Genomic DNA, 26,513 nt, shown 5'->3' on the forward strand with positions numbered 1-26,513 from the left:
TACACAAAAACTTTACTCCAATATACCTTCATTTCCTTTTTCCTCTACCTCACTGTCATAATACTGTTGTCATACAAATTACATCTATTTTATGCAATTGTCTTTTTAAACAGATAGGAGAAAAGAGTTAATAACCAAAATATTTTTATACTGTTTTCGTAACATGCTATGTAGTTACATTTACAAATATTTTTTATTTTGTGTAGATTCAAGTGATTATCCACTTTCCATTCATTTCAGCCTAAAAGATTCCCTTTAATATAACTTAGACAGCCAGTGACAGATTCTCTGTTTTTGTTTATCTGGTAATGTCTTAATTTCACCTTCATTTTTTGTCTTGGCTAAAAATTTTTTATTTTTAATTTTGTAGGTACATGGTAGGTGTATATATATTTTTGGGGTACATAAGATATTTTGATACAGGTATGCAATGTGAAATAAGCACATCATGAAGAATGGGATATCTATTCCCTTAAGCATTTATTGCCTTTTTTTTTTTTTGAGATGGGGTCTTGCTGTGTCATCCAGGCTGGAATGTAGTAGCATAGCCTTGATCTCCAGGGCTCAAGTGATCCTCCCACCTCAGCCTCCTGAGTAGCTGGGACTACAGGCGTGTGCCATCACACCCAGCTTATTTTTAAATTTTTTGTAGAGATGGGGTCTCTTTACATTGCCAGGCTGGTCTTCAATTCCTGGAATCAAACAATCCTACTGTCTCAGCCTCCCAAAGTGCTGGGATTACAGGCATGAGCCACCATGCCCTGTCTTCTAGAAGTCTTTTTGCAGATTCATTTAAGTAGATGATTATGTGAACTGCAGATAAAGACTGTTTTAGTTTTTCATTTCTTCATCCGTATGCACTTTTACACACTCTGTCTTCTCTCCTTTCCCTTTGCCCTACTCCCACCACCTTATTGCATTGGCTAAGAGCTTCAGTACAATGTTGAATAGAAGCAGTAAGAGTGAATATCTTCATTCTGTTGCTGTTACTAAGAGAAGGCATTCAGTCTTTTACCAGCAAATAGAATGTTAATTGTAAGAGGTTTGTAAATAACACTATTAACAGAAGATATTTTAAAATATCAATTTAAAATATGAAGCCAAGTTCATACTTGAACATGAAAGTAGATTGGGAGCAAAAAGAAAAGAAAGATGCTTTAAAGCTACTGAAGACATCATGAGTAAATCGGAATTCAAGAAAATTTAGTCATTCTCTTCCTAGTGAATAAGCACTTAGAATACACCTTGAGAGAGATGTATTTTTATGTTTATTCCTAAACCATGGTAGATGAATTTTCCCAGTATTTATTACTTTTTTCTACTTCTATTCTTATTAGTTTACTTGTTTTTGTAATAAAATTATGACTTGTCACTGAAATTTTCCTCTAACCCACATATATTTTTATTCTGCGTGCATTACTCTGACATATTTCAGTATATCCTCTTTTAACTTCCCAATTAAAATAAATGATCTATTTGTACTTATAAAAATGTTGAAATAGTGAACTAAAATTTGTTATTAAAATTAGAAGATAGTATATTTGTAAAAGCTACTGTTTATCATCAGATATCTTTTGCCCATTATCTGAAGACAGATGTTCTCAGAAACACTGGGCATTTGCAGGAAATACATGTATGCTGTTGCTGGAATATCCTCTGTCTGAGGTAGTCCTGCTTTTGGGCTTGCCTTTTCTCTGTTCTTCAAACATTACAAATTACTCTTCATGCAAAACAGCACTATAATTCAGATAAAAGTTTTAGAACTTGAAATGCAGATTTGTATTTCAAGTAAATAATGTTCTAGTTCTAAGTATGTGTCATTTTACATGAATATCCAGACTCCTTTCTAATAACTGGATTCTTTTCAAGGTTATTATTCACCAAGGAAAGTCACATCTCTTACATTTTTACCATTCTTGCAGGTGTGTAGCGTGGACATATACACATCTGCTTATTTGCAACATCTCTTCCCAGAGAAACAATGAAGTACACTTAACTTAGTTCATATATAGAAGTTAAAGAGGATTGAAGATTATAGGAAATGGAACAATGTGAATAGATTGCATTTTATTAGAAGTTTGTTTTAAACAACGAGGTAGCCAGATTTGTCTTTTTTTGAGATGGAGTGTTGCTCTGTCACCCAGGCTGAAGTCCAGTGGCGTGATCTTAGCTCACTGCAACCTCTGCCTCCTGGGTTCAAGTGATTCTCCTGCCTCAGCCTCCCGAGTAGCTGGGACTACAGGTGTGTGCCACTACGCCCAGCCAATTTTTGTATTTTTAGTACAGACGGGGTTTCACCATGTTGGCCAGGATGGTCTTTATCTCTTGACCTCATGAACCCCCCAACTCAGCCTCCCAAAGTTCTGGGATTACAGGCGTGAGCCACTGCGCCTGGCCCCAAATATTTATTGAATGAATAGATTAACTTGCTGAAAATCTGAATTTGTGTGTATGTGTGTGTGTGTGTGTGTGTGTGTGTCTGTGTTGGAGTCTCGCTCTGTTGCCCAGGCTGGAGTGCAGTGGTGCGATCTCAGCTCACTGCATCCTCCACCTCCTGGGTTCAAGCGATTCTCCTGCCTCAGCCTCCCAAGTAACTAGGACTACAGGCGTGTGCCACCGTGCCCGGCTAATTTTTGTATTTTTAGTAGAGACGGGGTTTCACCATGTTTGCCAGGATGATCTTTATCTCTTGACCTCGGGATCTGCCCGACTCAGCCTCCCAAAATGCTGAGATTAAAGGCGTGAGCCACTGCATCTGGCCCCAAATATTTACTGAATGAATAAATAGATTTACTTGCTGAAAATCTGACAGTTTTTTTGTTTGTTTGTTTGTTTTTTTGAGATGGAGTCTCACTCTGTCGCCCAGGCTGGAGTGCAGTGGTGCAATCTCGGCTCACTGCAACCTCTGACTCCCGGGTTCAAGCAATTCTCCTGCCTCAACCTCCTGAGTAGCTAGGACTACAGGCGTGCACCACTGTGCCCAGCTAATTTTTGTATTTTTAGTAGAGATGGGATTTCACCATGTTGTCCAGACTAGTCTTGAATTTCTTCGCCAGACTGGTCTCGAACTCCTGACCTTGTGATCTGCCCTCCTCAGCCTCCCAAAGTCCTGGGATTACAGGCATGAGCCACTGCGCCCGGCCTGAACATTTTTGTCCTAAGTCCTAACCTGTTGTGTTCTACATACCTAGGAAAACTTGCTACCTCTCAAATTTAGTATGCTTAAAGCCAGTCTCTGCTACTTTCCTATCAAAACAAAGTTTCTCAGCTTTCCTATTTTGGCCAAAGGCATTCTCCAAGTTCCCTAAGTTCAAAAATTGGTTATGAAGAATAAGAGATAGTATTCTTTCACGTCATTGCTGTCATCCTGCCTTGTCATAAAAGCTTCTAAATCTTCAGTCTCTCCTTTCCAAGTCAATGTAATCATTACCAGATTGTTCCAAAGCAGTGTTTTAGCCATGTCAACCCCTTATTCAAGTGCCTACTGTGAACTCTTGACTGAGGAGACCACAAGTCTACTTTTCTAAAGAGCCTTCAGGGTACTGCACAATCTGTGCTTTTTTTTCTCTCTCTTCTCACTTCTGACTGTCCAACAATAAACACTAGTAGCAATGGCAATAAACATAACTCTTACTTAGTATGTGCCAGGTAATGTTTAAGCACTGTTTTAAGTGTTTTTCATATATTAAATTATTGAATCCTCAGATTAAACAATAATAAATGTGTATATTTTAATACTAGTAATATAGACATTAAATCACTTGCATTTCTAATAGAAGTAGGATTTGAGCCCAGGTAGTCTAGTTCCCAGAGTCTGTACTTTTAACTAATCTGCTGTTCTGCCTTTCAGTAACACTCTTCTTTAAGTCAGGTCACTATGTTTTTTGTTTTGTTTTGTTTTAAATGTGTTTTTTAACATACCATTTGCCCTGTTGTAGCTCTCTTCTTCCCATATGAAAAAAGATCCCCACCTTTTCCCACTGTTAACCAGAATTTCCTGTTTTTATTGAGGTGTAATTCAAGTCTCATAAAATCTGTTATAGGTATTTCATCCCACAGCCTTTTTCCCTCTAAGTTTCTATCAGCTCTTCCCACAATATTTTAACACATTTCTTCTTGGCTTGTATTGTTTTGTTTATAGGTTTTATTTTGCCCACAAGATTTTAAGATTAATGTTATCTGCATCTTGATGCTTTCTCAATTCAATTCCTCTTTCTAGACATTTGTAAAATGTTACATAAGGTTAATGATCCTGGACCTCATCCTGATCCACTGGGCAACCCCATGCTTCTCTATCTAACCGGACAAAGCAGTGTTTAAATCTCAGCTCTGCCTAAGTGTGACCTTAGAGTAGTTACACTTACCCATCTTTCCTCATTTCTAAACGATAGAAAAGAATATATTGTGGAGTTGTACTGAATATTAGAGATAATATGTATAAAGCACTAGCACACAGAGGTTTCTTTTTAAAAGGTCTCTATTCATGATCATCTCAACAGCATAATCATCTCTATTTTCTTATAAGGCATGTTTTATTAGTGTCAGTATTATAAATTTGTTCAGGCTAGAAAGAAGATGAATTATTGTGTTGTTCCCAGGGTTCCTTTTAGAACCTGTCTTATTGAAGACTCTTCTATTAGCAGTCTGCTATCTTCTGACAGACTGGCTATTTATAATAACAAGCCAACAGTTGCATTATTTCTTTAAACCTCTTGGTTAGGTGCCACCTGGTCTATATAATTTAGTCGCATGTAATTTGTTTATTGGATGTAAAATACTCAGTGCATTTACCACAATTTGAGCTAATAGCTCTGATCAGTCTCCTTAAAAAGGCAGATTGCCAATACAACTTAGAAGGCTTTATAATGTAGTTTTCAGTTTTGATGGCTGTTTTGGATTTAGATTTGTTCATGCTTTGGATTCATGCTTTGTTTCATGAATCTTTAAGTTCTTTGCTTCCATCTGACACCATGTGTTTGAGGTTGCATTTTATGAATGGGAAACTTTGCAAATGCTTACTAAATGATTTAAAATTTATTTCTGCCTCATGTGTTCTTAAAAATACCAGCTGCTGCTTAGTTGAAAATGTAATTTAATTTGACTGACACATGAGTTTTATAGTTCATAAACATGGATGTATTTTCCTTGTTTGTATTCATAAGCCTTAGTCCATATGTTAATGTGTTCTTTGATTTAATTTCATTTCTTTATTTTAAAAATCAATAAAAACAACAACAAAAACCTTGGGAAAGCCTTCATACTTGCTACATTTTTGAAAACATGCTTCTATTTTTTGGAGATCACACTTATGCCTACAGAATTTCTTCCCATTTTAGTGGTTTCCTAAGGTTTCTATTTTAGGAGTTTTATTATTATATTAACAGAGAACAGCTTTTGATATTGATATAATTTTGTACTGTATTTATAGAAACAAGTGCATTTTGGATGTGTGAAAGACTTATTTCTCCTAAGTTGCTTGGTACAGTTTTAAAAGCCTAATGGCTAGATTTAGTTAAACATGGTAGACTTTTACAAATCCATTCATGTATACTGATGATTCTTAATAATGTGAGAGTGAGAAAGCCTCTTGCAAGATTATTACTTTGTCTCTTCTCTCCAGAAAAGTTTATATGTAGACAACTGAAGATTTAAGGACCCCCTGAAGACCTGTTTGGGAATTGGGATAGTACAGGGGTCCTCAAGCCCCCAGCCGTGGTCCCGTACCTGTTAGGAACTGGGCTGCATGGCAGGAGGTGAGCGGTGGGCTGGCAAGCATTACTGCCTGAGCTATGCCTCCTGTCAGCTCAGTGGTGCACTGGATTCTCATAGGAGCATGAACCCTATTGTGAACTGTGCATGCAAGGGACCTAGGTTGCACGCTTCTTACGAGAATCTAACTAATGCCTGATGATCTGAGGTGGAACAGTTTCATTCTGAAACTATTCCCCCGGTGGAAAAGTTGTCTTCCACAAAAGCAGTGCCTGGTGCCAAAAAGGTTGGGGACCCCTGGGATATGACACATATATATGTAAGTACAAGACACTATATAAGATCTTGAAGAAAAATATAAATAGATTAATATAAATACTCTAAGCAGGAGCAATTAATATAGGTACATGTGGCATAGGGGTACAGGACAGGGCAAGCTTCATGGAGATGATGGAATTTGAAGTACTGATAGGCATTCAGAAGACAAAGCCAGTTCTACACAGCGTCAAGAAAGCAACTGACCTGTTTGGCTACCCATGAGTACTGAAATTTCCTTAAGGATAATGACTTTCTGATTGACCCTGAAGTTCCACATTGTGCCTAGTATGGATGCAGTTATCTGACTCATTATGTAAGCTCAGCAACTACTTGCTGAATTCAGCCACAGTTTTTACTCATTGTTGTGGTTTCTGAGACCACTTTTCTCTGTGTTCTAACATGTTGCATGTTTGCCTTCGTACATACTTTTATTCAGGGAAAAAGGTTAAATTGTGTAATTTCAATGACTATGTGCTTTGGTTCGCTTTAAAAAGAAATTTAAAACTTAAGTTTTGTATTAGCAGGAAACAGCTTTTGATATTGGTCGAATTTTATATTTCTTAAATTATGTTTTTGGCAACAGTTACTTTTTGGGTGTGGAAAGAAACATTTCTCCTCAATTCCTTGGTTAGCTTTTAGGGAAAAGTTAAAATGGTCATGAAAAGGCCGGGCGCGGTGGCTCACGCTTGTAATCCCAGCACTTTGGGAGGCCGAGGCGGGCGGATCACAAGGTCAGGAGATCGAGACCACGGTGAAACCCCGTCTCTACTAAAAATACAAAAAATTAGCCGGGCGTGGTGGCGGGCGCCTGTAGTCCCAGCTACTCGGAGAGGCTGAGGCAGGAGAATGGTGTGAACCCGGGAGGCGGAGCTTGCAGTGAGCAGAGATTGCGCCACTACACTCCAGCCTGGGCGACAGAGCGAGACTCCGTCTCAAAAAAAAAAAAAAAAAAAAAAAAAAATGGTCATGAAAGCATCAGATAAACTAATAGTAACCCCAACTGAGTATACTTTGGTTTAAATAAAAGCCAAGTGAAGTCTGTACTGCCATGGTAATATAATGCAGAAATAAGAAGTTAATATATATAACAAATAATCAAGGTTTATAGACTACATTCTTAAGAGATTATTTTTTTCCTCCCTTTGGAAAGTAGTGATATCTAAGGGGAAGAGGGTGTGGGGGACTGGCATTTTCTCAACATTCATAGTTGGATAACAAAATCCACCTAAAAATAAAACATGTACTCATATGCAAAAATGCTAAACTTACTTTTTTGATTATTGACCTTTCTTTGCACAACTCTAAAACATACTTGTCACAGTTTTGTTGACGGGTGATTTCTTGCCATTCCTACATTAGAGCAGTAAGTCCTGTGCCAACAAACAATTTATATTATTTTAATTAGTTTTTTAAAAAATCACTTTCTGCCTGATTTTATCTCTTGTGTTCATAATGTTATAATATGAGCTATTGATTTAAGCACATTTAAAAAATACATTTAATTGATTCAAGTAATATTTAATACTGGCCTACCCTGTGTCAGGCTATTTCATAGGTGCTATGGAGGCTATAAGATGAACAAAGTATTAATTTCTTGGGGCAGTCATATCTCCTACAGATTTAGTTTTTTTCAGTAATAGGAAAATGTTATTCTGATTTATCCACTCTGTTGTCTCTTTCAGAAATCTAACTTGAATTGGTGGGATAGTTTTAGAGAAGTCAAGAATAATGTAGAAGAGAGTTTTTCTCTGTGCCAAGTCAACTGACCTGACTGGGGTTGAATATGTAGACCTCATTTCTCTTACCTAGCCTTCAGATCCAGAGTCTGAATAATTGCACATCCTTTTTACATTTGGGAACTTGACTCTTTGGGTTTTCCCTGGCCCTTTGGAACATGACTCAGGTTTTATTTTTATTGAATTATAGCAGAGTGTTGAATCATTATAATGCTTTTAACTAAAACGGAACTAATATTAGACTTGGAAATTCTTCTAAAAAATTAATATGCCTGTTTCTTAAAAACACTTAACACTCAAACACTCTGAGACATACCATTATGGAATGCTCATAAGGTAATGTATTTCAAGAGTTTCTTACTATCATTAGTATCCAGAACTATATATACTCAAAAGTATTTCAAGTATTCAAAACTATGTATATATATGTTTGCCCTCCTAATTTTTATTTTATTCAACCAATATGCAAATAATGATCTATCTGATCTTTCATTTTTGCTAATAGTCTAAAGGTCATACAATAAGTAGTTTAGGTCTGGGTTTATTTTTACTTATAACAGAACATTATTTTTAAAGTGAGATGTAATAACATATTTTGACACTTTCCAGATCTTTCATGTAAGAAAATTCTGCCACACATCCAATACATTCTTATGGTGCAAAGGTTACTATTTTGGAGGCGAGCTTTAGGAAAGATCAAATAGCTAGATAGAACCAGAGTAAGCAACTTCAGCCTGCAGGTATTTTTAATTTTTTAAAAAGCTTTGTAAAGGAATTTTACAGAATATTTTGGATGATCAAGCTAGTGATATGAACTGGTTTTATCTGACTCATTTCTGTGTGTTAGGCATGGTATTAAGCATTTTAAAAATATTATTTTACATATGACAAGAATATTGTCATTCTCATTTCAAAGGTAAGGAAACTGAGGGTTACAAAAGAAGTAATTTGCTCAAGTTCATCCCACTAATTCATGGCAGAGGTGGGAATTGAATACTCAAGGTCTGGTAACTCCTAAGCCTGATTATAGCAAGTTTCTACCTCTTTAGAGCAAAACAGATTTATTGCTTTGGTTCCTTTTAATGTTTTAGCTTGTATCCTTATCCTTTATTTACTTCGATAAGTTTTTATAATCAATTGTAAAACATCTATATGTCTCAAGAGCATACCTGAGATTTATTTCTATGTATGTTCATAATCTAGTACTAGGTGTATAGTATAGACTTGCTGATTTATAGAGTTGAGGGACACTGTGACAAACCACTATCTTCCTTATAACATGATTTTTTTTTTTTTTTTTTTGATTTGCAGGTTTTAAATGCACAGAGAGCAGGATACAAGGCAGCCATAGTTCACAATGTTGATTCTGATGACCTCATTAGCATGGGATCCAACGACAGTAAGTACAGGTATCACTTTTCTTCTCTCCTGTTTGACAGATCATTTGTAACTAAAAATTAACAGGATTTTCCTTCTCTCATTTTCTTTTTAAAAAGCAAAATTTCTTCTCTATCAGATAATCCCTCATTCTTAACTCTCTGGATGATTTTATTCATAGTAGAGATGAAAATGACTTTCTTTTCTGAACAGTTCTTTTTTAAACATGGGTTTTATTTATTGATATTTTGTTGAAAACCAAAGTGGGGGAAACAGCTTTAATAGGGATAAACATGCTGAGTTAAGAATGCCATAGAGGGCGTTTTGTAATTTATTTAGAGATTCACAGCATTATTTTAGGGTATGCACATATACTAAGTAGCTGCTATAATCTGCTGGAATTCCAAAGCCACATAGTTGTGCTTCCTTATACCAGTTGGTTATTAGCCCTTTGTCATACACTGGCATGTTCATAGTTTTTCATTTCAGATGGGAATGTCTTTCCTTACTCTCTACTAATTATTAGCTTGTAGGGAAAAACGAGCCAATTTTAGTGGCATAACTGGCTGTAATAAGACACTGACTTTTAAGCTGTATGCCTCAATGTAGTTTCTGTTACTCAGGGCACTATGGGGTTTTATCAAAACCTTTCTAATTGATACTAAGATGATTTACTGTCAACACTCATGATTAGAATTTATTTTATTTTATTCTTTTGAGTGCATAACCATAATATATTTTGTTATTAAGTCCTATTGATTCATATTTTCAGGGTAGAGCAAAGTATAGACATAAAGCTATAGACTGATAGAAAACACTGGAATGTATTTAGGAGTTTAAATAACTACATCCTGAAAAGGAAATATTTTATATTCCTTAACCAAAAAGTCTTCTTTTAGCCTATGACAGTGTTTTCTGTTGTTTTTGTTTTTGCCCTTCTTCTTTTTTTTTTTTTGAGATGGAGTTTCACTCTTGTTGCCCGGGCTGGAATGCAATGGTGCGATCTTGGCTCACTGCAACCTCTGCCTCCTGGGTTCAAGCGATTATCCTGCCTCAGCCTCCTGAGTAGCTGGGATGACAGGCACCTGCCACCATGCCTGACTGATTTTGTATTTTAAGTAGAGATGGGGTTTCTCCATGTTGGTCAGGCTGGTCTTGAACTCCCGACCTCAGGTGATCTGCCCACCTCAGCCTCCCAAAGTGCTGGGATTACATTGGTGAGCCACCACGCCTGTGCATTTTTGTCCTTCTTAACCCTAATAGAGTGAGGCAAAATTACAATATGTAAAAAGTAAAATTTATTAATACATTTCTTAGTTAATTTCTTTATATTTTAAATTATTATTTTAACCTCCTATCTGATTAAATCTTCATGACTGTAGAATCCATTAAGTACCCATAAGAAGTTTTAGCATTTCAGGAATAGTTTGACAGCTACTACATGGGAATTACAGGACTTACTTAAGTGAGTTTACTTATCAAATAAACTGGTAATGTTAGTACTACCAATTTGACACATTTTACTTCTCCTTTAACTATTTCCCTCTTAAAAAAAATTATCCCAGTTGATACATCCCATGGTCAGTAACTTTTGTGATCTGTATACATTTATTGGCAAAATGGAAAGCATGCATAGTCTGGAAATAGGCCTAAATTCGAAATCAAATCCTACTTGTATCAGTTGTATAACTTTGAGCAAGTTACTTACTCTTTGTGTGTTTTGCTAAAGGCCCAAGCCCAGGATTTAGCAAACCTTCAAGACCTTCTCAAGGGCTGAATATGTTTTGGATTGAACAACTTGATTATTATTTGTAAACTATTTACTCTTTTGACATGTTTTCAGTAAAAATTTTGCAGGCTGAAATTGTCAGTTCCCTTTATCACTTATTTTTTCTTTGTAATACTGTAAAACCTTTTTGTGATAATCATGTCAGCTCCTAAAGAAAAGATGTTCAATATTAAAAGTAGCACATAACCATATAAGCCTGCTGTTGCCATGGAAATGTTTGAACTGAGTTGTTATTCAAAGACTGCTCAGAATTTTGGTTCTTGACTTTGTTGCTTAGATTATTTTCTGTGATATTTTGCTGCATCTTTGCACATGTGTTTAAACATTTTATATGTACAGAGACAAATGTTGTAAAGATCTTTACCATTTTCATCTTTGCTGTTACTTGGTAGAGGTAAGAAAAGCATGGATTTATCAGAAGAGGCTTCTATCTGTCCCTCTTTTTAAGGCCTTCCCTAGGAATACTGGTATCTTATACCAAGTAGAGATATTAACTCCTGGAAACAAAAGGAAGTTGTAAAAGCGCCTTCCTGTTGACACTGCACGTAAGGAATACACCAATTTTTATTTCAGCCAGGAACAGAATGGATTAATTCAGTGAGCCAATAACATTCTTTATCTTTAGGAGACAGCAGAAAGTGGTAGGAAGGACACCAACTTCAGAACCAGGAAATATGTGTTTATTCTAAGCCAGGCTAGTTGATATATGAACCAGGTACCTGCGCCCTGGTTTAAATAAAGTATAAATGAAGATTATACTTAATCTTTATAAGCCCATTATTTTCATCTATAATAGTGTGAATAATTTTAATAATTACTTGACCTGACAAATTTGTGAAAACCTTATGAGAGAAGGTATATGAGAAAACCCATGCAATGGCAGAGTGAGAGGAGCCTAGATAAGGAGTCAGAAGCCTCCAGTTTGAGTCCAAACTGTGCAAATATCTAACTATATAACCAGGTCAAGTTGTTAATATCTCTGGGTCATTTTTCTCTCCTTCTTTTCTTTGATTTCTTTCTTCAACAAATGCTTTTTGACAGCCTACTCTGCACTGTTTTAGGCACTGTGACTATAGCAAGTAATGATGCAGTCAGAGGCTCTGCCTTCATATCTTTCATTGAGGTAGTAGAGTGTAGTAGTTAAGAGAGTACTTTCTGGGTACTGCCTGTCAGGGTTTGAATCCCAGCTCTACCACCTAGTAGCTGTATGACCTTGGGTATATTACCTAATATCTATATGCTTCAGTTTTTCTGATCTGTGAAATTGGGATAATAATAGTACCTAAGTTATTTAGTTGCTATGAAGATTGAATGAATTAAGGCCTGTTAAGCGTCTAGAAGACTTCCTGGTTCTTAGCAATCATTTAATGATTGTTCAGCTATTACTATTGTGATTATTATCATTTTATTGCATTCTAGAGTAGGAGAGAAGAAATGAACACATAATCAAATAGATGTGCTATAATGTCAAGTAGTGATAAATGCTATGAAGAAAAATATCAGCATAAGGGGATATAGAATGACAGAGATGAAAGGAAGGCAGCTATTTTAGATAGGGCGGTCAGAGAAAGCTTCTGTGAGGCATTGCAATTTGAGCACAGATCTAAAGTTAGAGGTTGAGTCATGCAGATTTCTGAAGGAGGGTATTCCAAGGAGACGGAACAAGTACAACAGCTCAAAGATAAAGCATGCTTGGCGTTTCCAAAGTGTGGCATAAAGCCACAATGGCTGGAGTAGTGAACAAGGGAGGGAGTGGGCGGATAAGGTTAGAGAAGGAGCCAGGGGTCAAATATGATGGGCCTTGTCAGCCATGATAAGGACTTTGGAATTTATTCTAAATAAGTTTTAGGCTGGGCGCAGTGGCTCAGGCCTGTAATCCTAGCACTTTGGGAGGCCAAGGCGGGAGGATTGCCTGAGCTTAGGAGTTCGAGACCAACCTGGGTAACATTGTGAAACCCCGTCCCTACTAAATATATAAAAAATTAGCCAGGTGTGGTGGCGTGCATGCCTGTAGTCCCAGCTACTCAAGAGGCTGAACCACAAGAATCACTTGAACCTGGGAGGCGGAGGGTGCAGTGAGCCGAGATCGTGCCACTGCACTCCAGCCTGGGCGACAGAGCAAGACTCCATCTCCAAGTGATTGAATGAATGAATGAATGAATGAATAAAAAATAAGTTTTAAACAGCTGTGTAAGGTAATATGACATATTTTATAAAAGGAGCACTTTTGCTGTTCTTTGGAGGGAACACTGAAGGTGAAAGATGAGCAAAATTACCAACAGAGAGAACATTTAGAAAGCTGCTACAGCAGCCAGGCAAGAGTGATGGTGGTTTGGAGTATTAGTAGTTAAAGTCATAAGAAGTGGTAGGAATATGGCTATATTTTGAAGCTGACAGGATTTGGTATAGGGAGTAAGGGAAAGGGAGGAGTCAAGGATGATTCCAAGATGTTTAGTCTGAGAAACTAAGTGAATGGCTATGCTGTTTACAGAGATGAGAAATAGAGTCGATCGACTAATGGAAAAGAGACATTCAGAGTTCAGCTGAGAAACTTTGTTCAAAACATCCATTAGGCAATCAAATGGAGATATTGAATGGACAATTGGATATATGAATCTGGAGAGTTTGGGGCTGGATCATTCAAATTGTAATTTATCTTTGTTTGTCAATATATACTTCACAGAGTTGTTTTACAGATCAAAATAGAGTGTTTTAAAAGTATTTTGTGAAGTAAAACATACTTAGTTTTGTTTTCAGTAGATAATGTTGCCATTTTCAAGATGGCTACTCATATTTGCTTACAATATTTTCTCCCTTTTTCTTAATCATTTTATTAAAGTAAGGAGCTTTTTACATCTCTTTAGATATCATAATTCAAAGAAGCTAGGTTACTTCCAATATTATTAGCCAGTAGTTACAAACCAAAAGTTATTCCTTGAGTTTGTCATAGTATCTTCATGAAAGGAGAAAGCATCATACACAGGGTATATAATTCCAAGTTTTAAGTATCAAATAAAATAAGCTTTAAACTCCTATGTGATAGAGAAAATATCTTAGCAAGATAGAAAATATCTCCCAAATATGAAAAAATAATATATAGTCCTATAACAATACCTCTGCATCTATTAAAAAAATGAAATAATGCCTGTAGCCCCAGCTACTTGGGAGGCTAAGACAGGAGGGGCACTTGAGCCCAGGAGTTACAGGCTGTGGTACACAATGGTGGCATCTGTGAATAGCCACTGCACTGCATCCTGAGCAACATAGTGAGACCCTGTCTCTAAAAAAATAAAAATAAAAATAAATGATGAGGTAGATCTGTATTTATTGACCTAACAGGATATCTGAGCTGTATTGTGTAGAAAAAAAAGCTTACACTTTAAAAATTATATGATCCCATTGATATAAAAAATAAAATTTTATTGATCACGTTGATATAAAAATAGTGATTAAATATTTCTTGACTAATATTTTTTGTTTCTGCCCTCTTTGGGGCTTACGTGTTTTTTTCTGGTGTGCATGTGCGTGCGCGCGCGCGTGCGTGCGTGCGTGCGTGCGTGTGTGTGTGTGAGAGAGAGAGAATGTGTGAGAGTTGAATGTTTATATTTGCATAAAACAATCTAGAAGTGAAAAAAACTTACTCTACCAAGGATATCAAGATTTTAAACCTTGTCTTTATAAGGATGAAAACAATAACAGCAAAATAGATCAGTAATTTATAAGTTTAGCGGGGAGGGGTTGACTGTATGAGGGAATTTTGGTGGGTGATGGAACATTCTATATCCTAACTGTGGTTGTGGTTATAATTGTATGTATTTGTCACAACTTACAGAACTGCTTATTACTTTAAATAAAACATTTGTCCTTGGATGGGAAGGATTATGGTTTTGTTTTGTTTTCTTTTTCTTTACTTGCCTCCCCCCCTTTTAAATGCATAATGAATACGCATTGTTTTTAAAATGCAGAACAAAGTTATTTTGAAAACTATAAAAAGGAAACAAATGGGCCTTCTCTAAAGCCAAATGTGTTAAACTAACTCACAGCTAATAATGAGGCTGCTTTTTCTATTAGCAACATTAAGAGGATTGTTTTTCTTTCTATTCCTGAGTAATGGGTAATTTTTACAAAATTCTTTTTGGGTGGCATTTGATGTTGGTTTTGAATATGGGTAGAAGAGTCAAATATCTTAAGATACCAATCAAACACAAAGCTTTGCCATGAGCGCCAGGCTTACAAGGAAGTAGAAACCAGCTTTCCTACCCTATTCCCTTTCTCAACCCCTGTCAGCCTTTCAGTCTGGAAAGCTAGAGATGTGTGGTATTACTTTTTAGATTGTTGCGAAGTTGTCTTTTCTTATATTCTCTGGCTTATACGTCTCCTGGAAATGGGTATGTAAAAGAAGCTTTTTCTCTTTTTCATTTAGGAATTAAGTTATGTGTGGGAAGAAAACCTAAAATTTCTTCCTCATCTTTCTTCTCTAATAAGTTATGTCTAGAGAGGTAGAAATCAAATGGAAATATTAAAAATAAAAATTACATCTGAATCTTATAGACTGTTGAGAGAATTCAGGTAATGTGTATATGCAAAATGTTAGCTTTGTTACTGTAAATATTATGTTTCTCAACCATTTTGAAGATGAATAAAATCTGCAATCTGGAAAATCAAGCAATAGACAATTAAAGTTGATTATAATTGTTTCCAGTTGCATTTGCTGCTATTATGAAGAAAGTTAAGTTGATTATATACTAGGTATGGGCTTTTAAGAATAATTTCATTTTTTTTATACAGTTGAGGTACTAAAGAAAATTGACATTCCATCTGTCTTTATTGGTGAATCATCAGCTAATTCTCTGAAAGATGAATTCACATATGAGAAAGGGTAAGTAATGGATATAAAAAATCATGTTGCTTAAAATTCTTCTTTATGTTAAGGTAGAATTATATAATATTGTAATCAAGATTATGTTTCAGAATGAACTCTGTAGTGCTAAATTATCCCTTTTTAAATCATTATGCTTTTAAGATGTAGTATCTTAAAGTATTTTACTACTTTGTATGATTATGTTGAAAATACATTCATGCTAGTGAGAGTAAGTCACGCTTGTTGCTAAAAAGATAACTTTTCATTTTAAAGTTTAATCAAACTACTAGTATTTTAAAACAATGCAATTTCCGTTTATATGACATTTTCTATTAAGAAATGTTTGTATATTACTAAAAAGATATTTTATGTATTATAAACACAGAATCCAAAACATTGTGTTAAGTGACTAACATTTACAAAGGCAAAAAGTCAGTTTTCAAGTTTTAGAAGCTTGGTTTGAATGAGAACTTTTATATGAAACTCTTCTCCCCTACCCCCACAAAATAATCTCATTACAAATATAACATACAGACTGAAATTAACTTAAGGCACAGCTGTCTCAGCTAATATAGAAAACAGAGAAAACGGTACAGTGAACACTTCAGAACTTCTTCCATGACACAGATCCCCAAAACGTAGTTGACCTGAACAGACTTTGGTCTAAGAGGAACAACAACAAAAATAATAATAAAAACAGCTAATATTTATTGAGCATTTAGCAAAGCTGGGCACTCATGAAAGCAAGACTTCTACATTTTGTTATCCATTTAATCCTCACAACAACCCTCTAGTGGTTGTTATTATTATCACTTATTATCTACATTTGCCAGAAGAGAAACTGGCACAATGAAATCCAATTCTAATTATTTAGGGGGAAAAGAAATCCACGAATATTTCTGTTTGAAAATGCATAAAAAGAAGAGGGTAAGGTTTTCTGTTTACTGTTATTGTTAGTTCCCCACTACAGTGTTGATATTTAAAATACTGTTTACATATTATATGCTCAGAACATTTTTTTTAAGTTAAGGAATGTAATTTTGGAAGTTGTATCAAAAAACAATTATGCAAAGTGGTGTTTTGTCAGCTGTGTTTGCTTGGTTAAAAGAGGGGAGAATTAGTACTTGCTTTTACCTCAATATTGCTCCCTCATTTAGAATACTTCTATATATTTTAATATGTATTTTAAAGAGTAGTTTTTGTTTTTAATTATAAAACCATACTTTTAAAAATTAAAAAGTAATATATAGATACTAGCAAAATATGGAAAAATTGAAATATAAAACATTTAAAGTGAAAGTCTCTATATGACACTATTGTTTAACAACTACTGTTTTTTAAAAAGCCCTTTGTTTTTCCCCATATTTGATTATTCACCTTAATTAGTGATCACATGCTCATAAAATGGAACCATACAGTACCTAATAATTTGTAACTTGCTTTATTTACTTAATGTTTTGACCCTTTCCAGGTGAATACAAGTTTACAAACTCTCTTATCCCACCTCTTGGCTACAGATATATTGTGGCATTAAAAAATGTTTGAATTTTAAAAAGTTAAATAACATTCCAAATAGAATTCGAGGCAGCACCCCATAATCAAACAAATTAATATATCTGCAATAAATATATGGCTGTTTTTTCATGTCAGTTCACTTCAAGTTGACTGTCAAATGAATTGCAAACGTTATTTTTTAAAGCTTTTTAGATTTTAGAATTGATCATAAGAAATTGTAGACCTGTACATAAAGATCTACTCTATCTATCTATCTATCTATCTATCTATCTATCTATCTATCCACCTGCCTACCTACCTATATCTATCATCTATCTATTTATCTGTCTATTTATTATCTATCTACCACCTACTTTACCCTAAAGCCCCCTTTCTTTCTTTCAGTGGGCACAACTAGGAAATATGTATGGCTTTTAAAGATACAATAAATCATGAGTGTATACTGTTGCTTCCAATTTAAATTCAAAGGTCTAGAATTTTTACTTTATTGATCTTAAATGGGTATTTTATTTTTCTATGCTGAAAGACACCAACATAATAATATATTGTCTTTTCTAATTGTAAAGTATGTACACAACCAACTCAGAAGAAGAATATCAATGCTATTACCAACATTTTTTAAAAAAACAGTTCTTTCTCTCCTTAGAGTATGTCATAATAGATAAGTTAAAGTTAAATTATTATCATTATTATTATTATTTTTGAGACAGGCTGTTACTCTGTTGCCCAGGCTGGAGTGCAGTGGCATGATCTCAACTCACTGCAACCTCTGCTTCCTGATCTCAAGCGATCCTCCTACCTCAGCCTCCCCAGCAGCTGGGGGCTACAGGCAAATTATTTTTTTAAAAGATAAGTGAAATAGTCTGTATGCTGATGTTATAAATTGAAAACACAGGTTTATTTGATTCATTTGCTTTCAGAGTTTGGAGATTGCTCCCCTTACCCCTAAGTGTGATTTTAAAAATTATATACAAACTTTAAGTCAAAATCAATGAAACAATGTATATTCAAAGAAGTTCAGATTCTAAGTATCATCCATCTTGTCCATCTTGTTCCTCTCCTTACCTTATAAGTAACAATTAAAAAAAGATTTTAATTTATTTAGTTCATTAAATTTAAAAATATGTAGGAAAATATGTATCTCCTCTCCCCTATCTTCTACCCTTACTGCATAAACAATATTCCCCATCCTGCTTTTGACTTAATCATTTATCCTTGAGTAGACAGAGATATTCTTCATTCTTTTGTACAGCTGCATAGAACTCTTATTTTGTGGATGTTCCAGTTTAATCAGCCAGTCCCCTGTTGATCAGCATTTGAATCGGTTACGTTATTTTATAATTATAAATACTGCTGTAATGCATAACCTTATGCCCAAGTGTTTTCATGTTTTTGCCAGTATACTTTTGGAATAGATTTCTAGAAGTGGGATTGCTAGTTCAGAGGTTAAATGTATATGTATTTTTGCTAGATATTGTCAATTCCCATCCATAAGGGTCATGCCAACAGTTTATGAGGGTGTCTCTTTTATTGTCCCCTCACCAACAAAGTTGTTGTCAGATGTTTTTATTTTTGCTAATCAGATAGGTGAGAAATGGTATTCTATTATAGTTTCCATGTGTATTTCTCTTATTACAAGCACATTTGAGCATTTTTTTCTTATGCTTAAGCGCTACTTATATTTTATTTTTTATGAGCCGTTTACCTCTAGGCCAGTTTTTCGTATTAGAGTATTGGTCATTTTCTTCCCTATTTTTGGAAGTTCTGTATTTTATTAGGTATGTTGGTCCTTTATTTTTTAATATTACAATTTTTTTTGTATTTTGAAATTTTTATTTCACTATGGTGTTGGTTTTTTTTTAATGTAACCAAAAATCAAATATCTCTTCCCTTGGGCTGTTGGTCTTGAGTCTCAATAAAGTTTTCCCTACTCCTGTGTTATAGAGGAATTCACCCACATTTATACTTGTATGGTTTTGTTTTTAACATTAAATCTCTGGTTCATTTGTAATTTATCCTATATATGGCTTGAAGAATGGATCCAATCATATCTTTTTCCAAATAGCCATCAGTTATTCCAATGGGTTTCTTTTTTGTCCTTCCCAATGGAATTTTTAAAACAATTTTATTAAGATATATCTCACATACCATAAGGTTTACCCATTTAAAGTGTAAAATTCAGTGATTTGAGTATATTTATAGAATTCTGCAGCCATCATCACATTCTAATTTTAGAACTTTTTCAATATCCCAAGTAGAAACCCCATACACACTTGCAGTCACTTCCTGTTCTCCAGTCCTTCTTCATCCACTCCAGCCCCAGGCAATCACTAATCTACTTTCTGTCTCTATGGATTTGTCTATTCTGGTTATTTCACATAAATGGAATCATATAATATTTTATGATTTTTTTTCATTTAGTGTAATGTTTTCAAGGTTCATCATATTGTAGCATGTATTGGTACTTTATTCTTTTTATTGTTGAATAGTTTTCCGTTGTATGGATATACCACGTTTTGTTTATCTATTCATCAGTTGACGGATGGACATTTAGCTTGTTTCCACAACTTGGCTATTATGAATAATGCTTTTTTCACTATTTGTGTACAAATTTTTACATGTGCATATGTTTTTATTTCTCTTTGGTATATACCTAGAATGGAATTGTTGCATTATGTGGTAACTCTGTGTTTAACACTTTGAGGAACTGCCAGACTTTTTCCCAAAGTGCCTTCACCGATTTATATTCACACCAGCAATGTATGAGGGTTCCAGTTTTTCCTTCCAAAGGAATTTAGTAATCAACTGGTCTAGCTTCAGAAAAACCTGATGAGGTTTTTATTGAGATTACATTATATTCATAAATTAATTTAGGAAGAATTGACATTTTTAGGATAAGTCTCCTTATTCAAGAGTGTGGTATGTCCTTTCATTTGTTCAATTCTGCTTTTTTTTTTTTTTAATTCAGAAAGGGTCTCACTCCAGTTGCACAGGCTGGAGTGCAGTGGCGCCAGCTCACTGCAGCCTTGATCTCCAAGGCTCAGGTGATCCTCCCACTGCAGCCTCCTGAGTAGCTAGGACCACAGGCATGCACCACCTTGCCCAGCTATTTTTTGTATTTTTAGTAGAGCTGGGGTTTTGCCATGTTGCCAAGGTTGGTCTTGAACTCCTGGACTCAAGCAATCTGCCCGCCTCAGCCCCACAAAGTGCTGGGATTACAGGCGTGAGTGAGCCACTGCGCCCAGCCAATTCTGTTTTTATGTATTCAGCTTTGTTTGTTTTTTTTAGTCCAAAATCCATGTGAGATAAACATTTCTTGTTAAATTTATGCCAAGGTATTTTATTGTTTGCTATCATAAGTGGAGTCTCCTCTTTCGTTACATCTACTAACTGGTTTTTATTTGTACAGCTGAAAGCTCATTTTTGAGTGTGGATATTATAACCTGCAATTTGACTTAATTCTCTTACTGTTGGTGGCAGTTTTTTCACATAAATAGGAATAGTTTTATCTTTTCCTTCCAATTCTTATGCTTCGAATTGCTTTCCCTTATCTAATTGCATTGGTAATAACTTTAACACCATGTTAAATAGTAGAGATAGGCATCTTTCCCTTGTTACTACTCCCTTTAGTAAGAAAGCTTCTCATTTCCTCTTTAAATAAGATTCTGGTTTTTTATCATATTAATGAAGTATTATCAATTATTGTTTTATTGTACTTTATTCTTTTTAGCTACTGTTCACTCTTTTAACTGATTTTAAACAGGATGGTATATTCTGGATTTAACAATAGTCCATTGTTTAGATATATCCTAATTTACTTAGCCAGTAAGCCACTGGCTATAAGCATGACCTCTGGAGTAAGAGCTGTGTGGATTCAAATCCTGGCTTCCATCACTTCTTAGCTGTGTGATCTTCAACAAAAAATTTATTATCTCTGGGCTGTAGCCTCTCTCCTCATTAAAATGTGAACAATAATAGAACCTACAGCATATAGCAGTGCTGGAAGGATTAAACACATTAATAAAATTCTTAGAAGAATACCTGGGACACAGTAAATTCTTCATAAATGTTAATGCTTACCTTCCAATTTTTGTCTATTACAGAAAGTGCTCTAATGATATCCTTGACCATATACTCTGTGCAATTGCACAAATGTTTCTTTAGCAAAAGCACCTAAAAGTGGAATTTTTTTGATTAAGGAGAAACAGTTTTAAATTTCAGTAAACAATTGTCATATTTCCCTTTAAAAAGGGAAACCAGTTATGTTTCCACCAACATTTTAGGAAAGCCAGTGTTTTCTCCTACTCTTGCCAGAAATACATATTATCAGTCTTTTTATGGCCTCCCAATCTGACAAGAAGAAAATGAGTTGGTCTGATTAGCATTTCTTTATTCACAGGGAATAGTTTTATAAACTGTTTGTTGTCCTTTGTCAACTTTGGTATTTTAAAAACTTAAATTCTAGAAGCATTTTGTAACTTTTATTAGGGAAGGCAAATTATTGGATAACATACAACTTTTACAAGTTGTGGGCAGAGACAAAGCTTGTTTTTGATCAGAGTGAGTAGTGTGGTTCACTGGAGGGATTGCTAGGATGTGGCCTTTGGGAGGGTATTTAATCTTCATGGACATATTTTCTCTTTTGAAAATGAAGAGTTAGAACAAAGAACATTGAGGTTCCTTTAAGATTTCTATATTCTCTCTGATGGTTAGGGATTCTATTTTTTCATATTTAATCCCTAGCACTGGGCCCATTGACTATATCACAGTAGATATTTAGTGAATTCTAATGAAATTAAACTGCTTTTATACTACCTCAGAATTCCTCAAGAAGACAGAGCAGTGCACTGGCAGTAAATAGGGACACAGGGCTGAGCACAGAGCCTGTTTATTAAGTGACGTAAGATGTTTAATGAGGCAGCTGTGAGCTTTGTCTGAAAGGAGCAAGTTCAAGCAAGTAAATGGGGCTATCCAGCAGTTGGGCTGAACATAGGTTATTGCCTGGAAAGCTGATCTATAGGACAGAATGCTCTGCTGTGTGGCTGTAAATCCACTGAGGCTCAGTAGTTTGATTGGTGGGGGTTGGATGTCAGAAAAGAGCAGACAAGGCTTCGTGTGTCAACAGAAGGATAGGGAAATTAGGTCATTATTATCAAGCTTAAGCCTAGGCAGCTGGTTTGAAATTAGCCTGGGAAGTCACACAAAGGAAAATAAGACCCTATTTTCTGGGTTGCTTAGGACTCTGCTTCAATGATCAAATCTTAGCTGTAGAGCTCATAAGATGTGCTGTGTTTAGGCATGGACATGGAGGCAGTGTGGTAGGATACTTACCTGTTTAAATACCTTCTTCCTCAAATACAGATTAATCTGGGACTATGGCAAGGATGAGTCTGCAAGTTCAGCTGTGGGAGACCTGGGCTGACAGAAGAAATAGAAATGGAGCCAAAGGACTGAAATTCCATTGTAGTTCTGTTGTAGTTCCCTGTATCATCACTATCATCACATCCACCATTAGCAATTTGGTTAAGAAAAAAACAGTATCTTGAGTGTACATTGAGCTTTTGATTCAAGATGCTCAAAACCTTTTTTTTTTTTTTTTGAGATAGAGCCTCACTATGTCACCCAGGCTGGAGTGCAGTGGTGCGATCTCAGCTCACTGCAACCTCCACCTCCCGTGTTCAAGCTAAGGTTCCAGCCTTAGCTCCTGGGGTAGCTGGGACTACAGGTGCTGGCCACCATGCCTGATTAATTTTTTTTTTTTTTTTTTTTTTTTTTTTGTATTTTTAGTAGAGATGGGGTTTTGCCATGTTGGCCAGGCTGGTCTCAAACTCCTGTGGCCTCAAGTGATCCACCCACCGTGGCCTCCCAAAGTGCTGGGATTACAGGCGAGATGCTCAAAATCTTTTATCAATTGATGACCCTTTAAAATCCTCACAATATATATTGACAGTAAACTAAAATGGTATTAGTTTATAATGGAAAGCATTAACAGGATATGTGGAATATGAGATTTAGAACCTGGGCGTATAAATCTTAGCATAATGCTTACTGGGAAATTCTGAAATTGATTCCATTTCTGTAGTTACAAACACACAGGAAGTTCCTAGTTCACTGGGACTTCCTGATTTGTTCTTTTAGCTTGCTTCTTCTCACCTAGAAGCTCTGTTTATTTCTGAGCAACCCTGGGGCTTGTCTCATAGGACAGGACTTATTTATCTCATCAAGGCTGAATGTGCCTTAGGAAGTCATAAACATAAAAAGAGAAGAAAAAAAAACAATATGAGGGTTGTAAGCCTTCCTACTGCTGAGATACTAAGTTACAATGGGTTGAATTTAGGATATGCAATAGTCTGGCTTCTAAACCCTGACAGTGTTTATTTATAGCAGGTCAGTGGCTGTGGGGTAGGGAGGTTATAGAGGATTAGCGTCTCATGGAAAGACTCTTATACTTGAAAGTGGTACCACTGGCTCAGGGCAGTTTCAGAGGGTATGTGCCGAGAACAGGGATATTATTTGCAGAGCTGGCTGGCCTCGTGCTGGAAAAGATGGCATCAAATAGAGCAGCTTAGGCCCTGCTGCTGCTGATTTTATTTTTTACACTGATGATATATTAGTTACTTTAGTATTTTGTGCAAAGCTATACAAGTGTGTGTGAAATCCTTTGTTATCCCCCATTCTGCTGGAAAGTGGAGTAAAAAGCTACTTGTATTCTAGCAATCGTAGCAATTTTTGGAAAGTTTAAATTATTGGGGTAAATTCCTGGTATTTTCTTTTTTGTTTGTTGAAGCTTGATAGAGCCCCTTGTGTGTGTGTATAAGAAATAATAGCATGAAGATTTAAAAATAGCCTCGGAAAGAAATAAGTTGCATACATGTTATTTGTCTTAAGTGCTATGGTGTCCTAAGCACCTCTGTATGAGGAAAGGAGTAAATCTGTTTTTATTTTCCTTTATACTGAGAACGATTGTTTTGCATTGAACCTTTCTGTTATGAAATACCTGGCTTCACTGCTTAAAAAATTAACTAGCAGTGGATAACAGAATAGCTTTGCTGGCGCCATACTAGTCTGGTAGTGCCCAATGGAGTCATCTGTCATATCTGTCATATTACTGAGCATTATACAGACTCTTCCCTAAACTAAGGATATTTTTAATGCAGAGCTTTGATGCCATGTAAAATTTCCTCATGCAACACAAATGATGTGCTTATTCTGATTACAGTTTTATTTCATGGGTCCCTGTCAATTTTTATAAAGATAATGTCACAGTAATAACATGGTTAACGATAAATGAGAATTAAGGCATGTAGCATTTCCTATTCCCCACCTTACAACATACACATTTCTGTAGTTTTTTTCAGTCCAGTGGTGGAGAAGGTGGGGGATATACAGGAAGCCATAACTCTTATGAATTATTTTAACAGTTTTTCATTCCATATCTCATAGATGATTGTAGAGTATAGGACCTGTATCCATTGTACCTGATACAACAGATACATGTAAAGCAGATAGGGAGGAAACAGTGTAATTTTTATCAATACTGACTCTAGAGTTTTTCCATAGGAAGAACTTATGAACAGTAATTTGATTGAGGTGGAGGTTCTTTTTGGTACCCAAGGTACTGCCATGATTTTACATATAAAATATAACTTTTACCCTGTTTACTAAATTCAATAAACAACATCTCTAGACCTGCCATGGTGGCTCACGCCTATAATCCCAGCACTTTGGGAGGCCAAGGCAGGTGGATCACCTGAGGTCAAGAATTCAAGACCACCCTGGCCAACATGGCAAAACCCTCTCTACTAATAAAAATTCAAAAATTAGCAGGGTATGGTGGCAGGCACCTGTAATCCCAGCTACTCAGGAGGCTGAGGTAGGAGAATCACTTGAACCCCGAAGGTGGAGGTAGCAGTGAGCTGAGATTGCACCACTGTACTCCAGCCTGGGCAGCAGAACAAGGCTCCATCTCAAAAAAATAAAGTAAAATAAAATAAATAACTAACATATCTCCAGGATAGACACGGTAAGTATTGATTGGCTAGTTTTCTTTACCCAGTTTAATCATATAGGCATGCTATTAGGAAAAATATGTAAAATAGACTTAAAGATGTAGAAAGCGTTACTTAAATTATTGAAAGTCCTATTTTAGAAAATGAAATGTATGTAGTGAATTTAATTGTAATGTCTATATGTCTGTTTTTAAAAATATTTTTTCCTGTTTTTAATTAACATCAGAATTTAACAACTCTTCATTTCTCAATGATTGATTTTTGTTTTCTTCTAGGGGCCACCTTATCTTAGTTCCAGAATTTAGTCTTCCTCTGGAATACTACCTAATTCCCTTCCTTATCATAGTGGGCATCTGTCTCATCTTGATAGTCATTTTCATGGTAGGTACATTAACTTTTAATAATTTTTAAAAAATAGTATGGATGAATCTAAAAACATTGTATTGAGTGAGAGAATTTAAACAATATGTGCATAAAAGAGTACATATTGTATAAATTCATTTATACGAAGTTCTAGAAAAAACAAAGATAATGTGAATAGGAAAAAGTAAGAATGGTGATTTCCTCGGTGGGGGTTAGAGAGAAGTGATCAATTTACTGAAAAGAATATAAGGGAACTTTTGGTGGGTGACAGTCGTGTTCTGTATCTTAATAGAGATGTGGGTTGCAAAAATGCATGGCATTTGTCTGGATTCACAAAATTAATTGTGTTGTACATTTCATTATATGTAAATTTTACATCAAAACGAACTGTAAAAAAAATGTACTAAACCAAGTAATGATATGCATGCCAAAGTATTTTAGGGAAAGTACACTGATATCTGCGGCTTACTTTAAAATACACTGGAGAAAAATAAGAGGAAAAAGTAAGATGTATTAATGGGTAAATAGAGGTGTGACAAAAAGCATATTAAAATGTTAATTATAGAATCCAGGTGGATATATGGGCATTTATTATAAAATTCAACTCTTCTGTATGTTTGAAATTTTTTATATTAAAGTATGAAAAAAATAATGTGAGAGCTTAAGGTTAAAGGGGAATGACATATTATTTCTCCATAACGGTGGTTATCAAAATATGGTCACAAGACTATTAGTAGGTCTGCAAGGTGAAAATTATTATGTAATAATATTAAGGTAGTATTGTCTTTGGTCACTCTCATTCTCTTAGAGGTGTATAGTAAAAATTTCTAGAGGCT

At 35.4% G+C, this 26,513-nt stretch overlaps 1 protein-coding gene across 2 annotated transcripts in view; it reads left to right on the forward strand.

Moving 5' to 3' along the window:
• The window catches only part of RNF13 (ring finger protein 13), a 177,176-nt gene that overhangs the window by 95,264 nt on the left and 55,399 nt on the right, over positions 1-26,513 (forward strand). Inside the window, exons 5-7 of one of the 2 annotated variants that reach the window (XM_055250875.2) lie at positions 9,075-9,162; positions 15,718-15,808; positions 25,590-25,695. In XM_055250875.2, the coding sequence (XP_055106850.1) occupies positions 9,075-9,162; positions 15,718-15,808; positions 25,590-25,695 (285 nt within the window). Of the gene's footprint in view, positions 1-9,074; positions 9,173-15,717; positions 15,809-25,589; positions 25,696-26,513 lie in introns of both variants that reach the window. The other variant, XM_055250877.2, reaches the window with a different exon arrangement.

Source organism: Symphalangus syndactylus, chromosome 17, assembly GCF_028878055.3.
Source record: "Symphalangus syndactylus isolate Jambi chromosome 17, NHGRI_mSymSyn1-v2.1_pri, whole genome shotgun sequence".
Classification (NCBI taxonomy): domain Eukaryota; kingdom Metazoa; phylum Chordata; class Mammalia; order Primates; family Hylobatidae; genus Symphalangus; species Symphalangus syndactylus.